The sequence below is a fragment of the Hydractinia symbiolongicarpus genome, chromosome 2, assembly GCF_029227915.1.
Source record: "Hydractinia symbiolongicarpus strain clone_291-10 chromosome 2, HSymV2.1, whole genome shotgun sequence".
Lineage (NCBI taxonomy): Eukaryota > Metazoa > Cnidaria > Hydrozoa > Anthoathecata > Hydractiniidae > Hydractinia > Hydractinia symbiolongicarpus.
In genome coordinates, this window is record NC_079876.1 from 20191488 (window position 1) to 20200946 (window position 9459).

The 9459-nt window shown below is 31.7% G+C and overlaps 2 protein-coding genes across 3 annotated transcripts in view; both read left to right on the forward strand.

Annotated features, from left to right (window-relative positions):
* LOC130630025 (dedicator of cytokinesis protein 7-like) overlaps positions 1–3338 on the forward strand; it is a 45706-nt gene extending 42368 nt beyond the window's left edge. For both annotated transcript variants that reach the window (XM_057443422.1, XM_057443423.1), the window contains 4 exons: positions 57–200; positions 427–545; positions 1068–1223; positions 2950–3338. In XM_057443422.1, coding sequence (XP_057299405.1) covers positions 57–200; positions 427–545; positions 1068–1223; positions 2950–3016 — 486 coding nt within the window. In that variant the 3' untranslated portion in view covers positions 3017–3338. The remainder of the gene's footprint in view (positions 1–56; positions 201–426; positions 546–1067; positions 1224–2949) is intronic.
* A 2590-nt stretch (positions 3339–5928) lies between these two features.
* On the forward strand, positions 5929–8190 carry LOC130629920 (slit homolog 1 protein-like). Its single transcript, XM_057443296.1, has one exon. It carries the CDS (start codon positions 5929–5931, stop codon positions 8188–8190), a length of 2262 nt encoding a protein of 753 aa, XP_057299279.1.
* Positions 8191–9459: the final 1269 nt, after the last annotated feature.

The following is a 9459-nucleotide window of genomic DNA, read 5'->3' on the forward strand; positions in this document are numbered from 1 at the left end:
CTTGTATAAAGTTAACTTCTGGATATTCACGGCTTATATTTCTGTTTGCCTTTTAGACGGTTCTCACACCCATTGAAGTTGCAATTGAGGACGTGCAGTCAAAGACAGCTGAGTTAAAAAAAGCATTGATGCAAAGCAAACTGGATGTGAAAATGTTACAGATGGTGTTGCAAGGTTGTATTGGCACCACTGTTAATCAGGTAGGATGATGTCTTCTCAAATTGACTTCCTGTTCGTAAGAGATTTTTACTTCATCAACGCAATTCAAGGAAATATTTTGTAGCTAATAGACGTAAGTATTTTGTGTATGCAAATAACTTATCATACAGAGAATCCTTAAATTTATGCGTATTTTTTTTGCTCGCGACTAAAGTTTCTGACATCTACTCATCTGTAGTGTACCATGATTGTGATTTCTATTTTTAGGGTCCTTTCGAGATTGCGAATGTCTTTCTATCAGATTTCGAAAAGGATCGAAATGGAGTCGCGAACATCACGAGACAACACCATAAATTGCGTTTGTGTTTTAAGGAGTTCGTTAAAAGGTAAGTCGGAAATGTGTGTTTGTTTTTTGTTTGTTTGTTTGTCTCTGTTGTCCTCTAAAGATTGAAAATTTGACCAAATATCCTCTTTGACTCCTCTAATTTTTTCAGGTACACTGATAATAGTTTTACTTTTATGTTCAGAGATTTTACATTTATTATAGTGATATAAACTGTTAGTTCTATCCTTCATGTTAGCAATACGTCCCCAGTCTTTCAATTCTCTTTTAATCATTTATCCTAAAAGTAAAACTTTCTAAACATTTTTGTTCTTGACATCAAAAATTGATAGACTAAGAAAACATAAGAAATAAAAAAAGTTGATTTTTGCGAAAATAATGCGAAATCTTCTTTAAAATCCTCAAAAATCCTCCTTTTCTTAATAAAAATGTAACCACCCTGTAACGATAATTAGGAAAATCAGGAAAATGGGTACTACAAACATGGAATAAGGAAAAATAGAAAACAAGCGTAAATATTTGAGTCAACTCAACCTAACTTTATTTGCGATACTTTCCTTCTAAGGTGCGAGGAGGCGCTAGCAAAGAATAAATCGCTCATATCGATGGACCAACGGGCCTATCAGAAAGAGTTGGAAAGAAACTACCATCAGTTCGTTGAAAAGTTAGAACCACTGTTAAAAAGCAAGTTTGGACAGCTGAGAGGCTCACTGCGAAAACGGTAAGATGTCTATAAACAAGTTAACGCCGCTTTACAAATTGATTGTAACAGAAGGTTGTTATCCAAACAAAAGACAAAGGGTGCATTTGGTATTAACTGTATGCTTCTTATGCTTCTGCTTTTTATCTTATGCTTCTTATGTTATGCTTCTTATGTTATGCTTCTTATGTTATGCTTCTTATGTTATGCTTCTTATGTTATGCTTCTTATGTTATGCTTCTTATGTTATGCTTCTTATGCTTCTGCTTCTTATCTTATTCTTCTTATCTTATTCTTCTTATCTTATGCTTCTTATGTTATGCTTCTTATGTTATGCTTCTTATGTTATGCTTCTTATGTTATGCTTCTTATGCTTCTGCTTCTTATCTTATTCTTCTTATCTTATTCTTCTTATCTTATGCTTCTTATGTTATTCTTCTTATGTTATTCTTCTTATGTTATGCTTCTTATGTTATGCTTCTTATGTTATGCTTCTTATGTTATGCTTCTTATGTTATTCTTCTTATCTTATTCTTCTTATCTTATTCTTCTTATCTTATGCTTCTTATGTTATGCTTCTTATGTTATGCTTCTTATGTTATGCTTCTTATGTTATGCTTCTTATGTTATGCTTCTTATGTTATTCTTCTTATGTTATGCTTCTTATGTTATGCTTCTTATGTTATGCTTCTTATGTTATGCTTCTTATGTTATGCTTCTTATGCTTCTGCTTCTTATCTTATTCTTCTTATCTTATTCTTCTTATCTTATGCTTCTTATGTTATGCTTCTTATGTTATGCTTCTTATGTTATGCTTCTTATGTTATTCTTCTTATGTTATTCTTCTTATGTTATGCTTCTTATGTTATGCTTCTTATGTTATGCTTCTTATGTTATGCTTCTTATGTTATTCTTCTTATGTTATTCTTCTTATGTTATTCTTCTTATCTTATGCTTCTTATCTTATGCTTCTTATGTTATGCTTCTTATGTTATGCTTCTTATGTTATGCTTCTTATGTTATGCTTTTTATGTTATGCTTCTTATGTTATGCTTCTTATCTTATGCTTCTTATCTTATGCTTCTTATCTTATGCTTCTTATCTTATTCTTCTTATCTTATTCTTCTTATCTTATTCTTCTTATCTTATTCTTCTTATCTTATGCTTCTTATCTTATGCTTCTTATGTTATGCTTCTTATGTTATGCTTCTTATGTTATTCTTCTTATGTTATTCTTCTTATGTTATGCTTCTTATGTTATGCTTCTTATGTTATGCTTCTTATGTTATTCTTCTTATGTTATTCTTCTTATGTTATTCTTCTTATCTTATGCTTCTTATGTTATGCTTCTTATGTTATGCTTCTTATGTTATGCTTCTTATGTTATGCTTCTTATGTTATGCTTCTTATGTTATGCTTCTTATGTTATGCTTCTTATCTTATGCTTCTTATCTTATTCTTCTTATCTTATTCTTCTTATCTTATGCTTCTTATGTTATGCTTCTTATGTTATTCTTCTTATGTTATGCTTCTTATCTTATGCTTCTTATCTTATGCTTCTTATCTTATGCTTCTTATCTTATGCTTCTTATCTTATGCTTCTTATCTTATGCTTCTTATCTTATGCTTCTTATCTTATGCTTCCTCTGCTTATGCAAACCATGTTTTTTTTTACTTTCTTGGAGTTGACGTCCTACTTGAAAGTAATTATTTATTGATTGCCTAATATATTTTTTTATTTCTCTAGTGAAGGAAATTCTCAATATAAAGGCCGTCCAACTTCGTTTTCGCCAGAACAGCCACACTCCATGTAAACTATCAACGAATTAATTGGAAACACGTGTAAATATTGAATGTTGAAATATTGTCCATATTCGAAAGTTTTGTGTGTAGCTCTAGTTAATCACAATGGAAATAAATGTACTTTTTGTGATGTTTTTCACACGCGGATTCTGATTTCTGAATTTAGCATCATGTCTAGCGTATTACATACGAAAAGATTTCTTTCTTTTGTCACATAATACGATGTTTGCTCAACGAAAGAGGTATAGAAACTAAATTTACCTTTTGAATTTAACTGATTTTAACGTAATGTGTAAATTATTTTACGACACAATAATAAAACACAATTAGTAAGTTCGTTTTCTTTTGTGTGAAAATGATCCAGGGAAGCCCTAGTGCATTTAAAACTCCCAATTGAGCTACGAAGGCTGTGCAAGAACAGTAATTGCTCAACTAGACGTTTTTTGGCCTTTTTCGCGAAACTTTGTCTCGCGAAACTTTCAAAAATGGCCATTCGCGAAAGTTTATTCAGTACAAACTTTCTAAATTGTTGATTCGCGAAAGTTTATCCACCAGAATTTAAAAAAAATTAGCTGGTTTTGAAAGTTATTTCTTGACTCGCCCTCACTTGGCTCGCCCTCCCGATGAAAAAAGACAACTGGCGCTAGGAACGAGATTAGAATAAACTTAGAAATAAACAAAAGCGATGATGAATATTCATCATTTTATGTACTGATGATGGCGAAAGCCAAGCTTTTACATTTTATTTTTAATAAAATATATTTTTAAAATACAAAAGCAATGATGTTTCAAATGTATGTATGGCTTATAACGGACTTACACGTTTTTGTTTTTATAAGCAACTGGTTGCTACAAAACAGACTGAAAAATGGTCAAAAATTAAGCAACTGCTAAGCAACTGCCTAGGCTGAGTTTTGAGTGGTAAGCAACTTAGGCTGAATTCTACTACATACTTAGCAACCACTTAGATCAGTCTTCCACAAGAAGGGGACAGAAAGAATATTTTCAACATAAAACATCTTTTCCTACATATGTATATAACAAAATAATAAAGCCCCTAAAATACAATACATTTATCCAAAATCAAGACACACTGTGAAGTATTTATCTTCTTCTACTTATCTTCGGCTACACAAGGGCTATAAATTGTATGAAGAAAAGTTTCCAAGTGAAAACGGGGGCATAAGGAAGTATATAACATTTCGTGTTTCATCAAGCAACCCGTTAGCAACTAAGGCTAAAATATTAAACACAACAAGCAACTCGTAAGCAACTAAGGCTGAAATTTGTAGAGATGAAGCAACCATTAAGCAATTTTAAGGCTGAAATTGCAAAAAGGCCTTAGCCACCCCAGGCTGAACCCATCTAATGATCTAATGATCAGAAATAATAAACAATACATGAAATCAACATTTAAGAAAGATACAAACAAAGTTCTGGAAGACCAAATACCAGCACGGCCGCTAGCTTTAGCAAGCAATATAACAAGAAATGTTTTGACTTGATCACCCAAATCTTTTACCCAGAACCAAACAGCAAAGCAAGCTCTTGTATCATATTTGCAACAACAGGCATTTTCAACAAATTACAAACACTGTGACAACCACGGTTGCTACTGAAAATACATGTAGCGTATCTGCTACGCAGGGCGTTTAAGGGTTAAAAATCCAATTTGCGGTTTCCATGTGGTTTGCTGTTATTCTGTCTCTATCTAATAGGGGGTCAGTTAGATCCACAACTGCATTATTGGTTCTCGGGGATTTTCTTTTCAAACTTTTGCTTTCGCAATGTGTATGCCAGATAAGCTTTCATGCTAATATTTCACCCTTTTTTTTAAGACTCCCAAACAGCTTGTTAACTCTTCTGTTGGATGTTAATAAATTTATCTAAGCAGCTCTGTGAACTAGATTTCGTATTCGTGGGCATTGCTCTTAAGAAAATTTTTTTTTAATCATTCGTTATATCGTCTACATGACATTTGATAGTTCGTTGTCATGGATCTAATGTTCTTTCTTCAGAAAATTGCGTAATAGGATTTAGAAATTAAACCTTGATTAACCATAATAAGGTATATTCGCGATTATTCATTTAATTTTCCGTGACAACCATAATTTAAAACTACACTGATATCTACAAAAGAGAAATTGAAGCCGACCATAACTTATCATTTTCGACATAAGCAAATGAGACAGGTGCTAGGAAGCATATATTATATATATGCTTCCTAGCACCTAGTTAACTAATATATATATATATATATATATATATATATATATATATATATATATATATATATATATATATATATATATATATATATATATATATATATATATATATATATATATATATATATATATATATATATATATATATATATATATATATATATATATACATATATATATATATATATATATATATATATATACATATATACATATATACACATATATATATACATATATACATATATACACATATATATATATATATATATATATGTCATTCTGTGTTGAAATATCGTATATTTAAATTTGAGCACAGACACACCCAAATGTTACATTCTGTGCCAAATCGCCATTTAATTGTTGTTTGCGCCATTGTAGTTTTAATTTGTTCAAATATATTTTATCTTAACCTCACATTTGCGTTTAATTAATGCACAGTTAACTAATTGCGCTAATAATTAACGGTCATTTATTTAAAAATCTCACATAAATTCCCTTGTTTAAAAATATAGCTGTATTTTGTCTTTATGACTTTTAAATAATCACATCGATATACGTTAAATCACATTGCGGAATTACATCCGAAAGTGTTAATATCATCCCAATCTCTTTTTTTGTTTCCCTCGCAATCAACTCATTGGTTGTTGGTTGTGTTACCAACAAAGTTGTAGAGCGAGAGTTCGCTCCAAAAAATGGCATGGAGTTACTTGATCATAATTGTAACAATTTTAACATTTCACTCTGTGACATATGGAGACGAATGTTCGGAATATTGCACGTGCATCAAAGTTGGAAGGAGAATGGCGTTAAGATGTGAGAATCAAAACCTCACTGCAAGTAACGTGAAAGAAATTGCAGAAAAACTAGAAAAGCATGTATTTCTAACATACGTCTCTTTCAAAGGAAACTTAATTGAGGTATTTCCAATGGAAAGTTTTCCCATATCGAAGGTACTGCAAAGAATCAACTTGTCTGCAAATAAATTGAAAAGAATACCTGAGCATTTAAAAGTCAAGATGCCTTCTTTAAGATCACTAGCCTTATCAAATAACAAAATTAGTGAGATAAATTATGAACTTAATGGATTATCTCAGCTAGTGTATCTGTCTCTAAGCAATAATCAAGTCAATAAAATCTCCGTAAACTCTTTTAAGGGGTTAAAAGATATGCAAAGGTTGGATTTGAGCTCAAACAAAATAACTGCATTATTACCTGGAACATTCAAAGTTTTCAGAAATGCTGTTGTCGATTTATCGCATAATAAATTGGTAAGAATATCAAACGGTGTGTTTTCGAGCTTGCATATCCGAAAGTTGATCCTAACAAACAACCGCATTGAACAGCTCGAAAGTGAATCATTTTCAAATGTCGTTATTCAAGAAGGTATATATCTCGATCAAAATAGAATTAAAAAATTACCTAATGCATTTCGAAATTCGAATTTGTCTTCATTGAATCTTAATAAAAATCCCTTGCTGTGTGACTGTACGTTATTTAAAACAGTAAAAATGATGACCGATGAAAACAGGATCTTAAAACTCGTCAACGCTCTATGTATGGCACCCGAAACCATGCTGGGCATTAATCTAGCCAATACTACCGCTTTAAAATCCGCTTGCCAGCCCTGTGACTTCCATAACTGTCCTTTTCGAAACTCTGTGTGTAAAATTAAAAAAGATACTAACGTAAGTTGTGTTTGCAAAACGGGATTTGCAGGTGATAAATGCGAAGTTATGGAGAAAGAACGCCGAGTAAAATTAACTCCGATGGACCGTATTTGCCTTTTTTCGTGCACGTGTAAACATGGCAATTCTTTGGTCATCAAATGCGAAGGAAAAGAGTTGACCAGCGAAAATGTGTCAGCAATAGCCAAGAATATACCACCGATAATTTCATACTTATCCTTTCGCAAAAATTTTATCAAATATTTCCCTACCAATGACTTTTTTATTTTAAAGAATTTAACTGTACTAGATTTATCAGAGAATATTCTCTCGACTGTTCCTATGCGGTTAGAAGTAATTGCGCCTTCGTTGAAAACACTCGTTCTGGCCAACAATACGATATCAGCTCTCACAAATAATGTCTTTGGTAAAGTAGATCTTATGCATTCTATTGATCTAAGTAACAATAACATTGTTGAAATTTCGCCTTATTCTCTAAACGGACTGAAAAATTTGCAAAAATTAAATTTTAGTTCAAACAAGATAACGTTGTTACCATTTGGTGTGTTCAATGCTCCTCTAAATGCTGCCTTTATTGATCTGTCGAACAACAAGTTAAAGTCGATATCCAACCGTGTATTTTCAAACAGACGCATTCAAAATATAATACTGACGAATAACCACATTGACCACCTCGAAGAAAACGCATTTTCGAACATACTAATTCAACATAGCATACATCTCAACAAAAATAAAATTCGTTTTATACCGATTGATATATTTCAAAAGTCGAATTTGTCTTTCTTAAATCTCGCCGGGAATCCTTTGTCATGCGATTGTTCGTTTTGTAAGATAGTAAAAAGTTTGATTTACGCAAGTGTGCGCGTATTACTGGATAAACCGAAATGTTTTTTCTTTTGGAAACATTCTCATTTTGTGACACGTAACAATACATCATCTAACACTTGCTGCATACCTTGTGGCAATCAGTCATGCCATAACGCAAATTCCTCTGTCGAAACCACAAAGCATAACATAACGACTTCAAGTTGCGCAAGTCTGTCATTTAAAAGTTATTATAACGCAGAATTGGTATGGGTGTTGCTGATTGGCAGTTTTTGTACTGTTTTTTTTATCTCCATAACAGCGACGATACAGTGTTATTTATGTCAAAAAGGACGGAAAGCAAAGAAATATATTGTTACAATGCAAGTGATGAAGAAATGCCCTCGTGAAGGATACGCTATAAACAGATTCAGGAAACAAAGTGAGAACTTGGGATATGTTTAATATTTTTTAGTGCATTCGTAATTGTCAGGATTTTTTTAGGCAAGGTTTAAGCTTTGAACTTGTAAAGAATAACTAACTTTTAACTAGTCGTTATATCATATAACGTTTGAGACATTTTAATTTTAGATGATTTTGATGTGCACAAACGTATTTTTTTTCATAAGTCTGATTGCATAACGTTTAAAATTAATTTCTGAATTCCATATTGAAACAAATTTGAATTTTCGTTTCAGCGTTGTTGCAAAGTTTTTCCACCATCTGACGCCAGCAGTTCTTTTCACTAAAAAAATATTACAGAAAATACTAACAAAACAACAAAACGCATACACACGCGTGATTCAGTATGCAACAATAAATCTAATAATACCTGTCATTTTTCAGCCATTTACCGTTTGTTTGATAGGCAAGAGGGGATTTTTTTTCCGTCTGCGTCATAGCCTTTTTGTCGTTTGTTTGGAACTCCCATCTTTCTAGAGAGTCTTCTTCTAGGAACTGAGACCTTGCTGAAAAATTATTTTGTAAGTTTTATTTAAAACAACAATTTTATAAGAACAACGAGGCTGAAAAATAAGAACTCAAAAAGAACACCTTAAAGTTTCCTGTTTCTTGCATATAAGAAAGTCTATAACAAGATTCTTGCTGATAATATTGAGCCCAATGTTTTTATACCAAACATATAATATACTTATCAGTGTATCATGTAAAATATAACAAAAATAAGTTTCACCTTGAAGCGCCAGTCACCCATACTGAAGTATAAGTAAATCCCCGGCTTTTCATACATACCTTTAATCTTGGAGGTTCCACCAAGCTTTAATTATAATCATTTTTCATATAGCTTCTAAATAAATATTTTTTAGTGTAGAAAAAAAAATTAAAACTCTCACATTTGCTCGATCCAAAACCTGTATATGCGGGTAGTTGATAATTATAAGATGGATTATTTACAATTGTAAAGTAATTTTTTTTATCAAAATGTCATGTACCAAAAAGAAATTATAGCTAACCTGAGCATTTAAGTTGACGTTCATTCTAAGACGTGGTGTTAATTTGACATGTTCTTCCGTGAATTTGTGTAATTTGCGTAAACCTGGAGCACAATGATTCAGGATCCCATTCATACATATTTATGATGTGTTTCTACCTCATATCTTGTTCCTCAAGCCATTGTAAAGAAATCATTATATTATCAATTGGTAAAACTTTCAATTTGGAGATGCTCTATCAAATCTCGTACATGAAAACCCACTAAAAACCTCACTAATATTC

What these genes read in the sequence shown, in the direction of transcription:
- LOC130629920 (XM_057443296.1), top strand. Translation starts at nt 5,929, where the DNA reads ATGGCATGGAGTTACTTGATCATAATTGTAACAATTTTAACATTTCAC.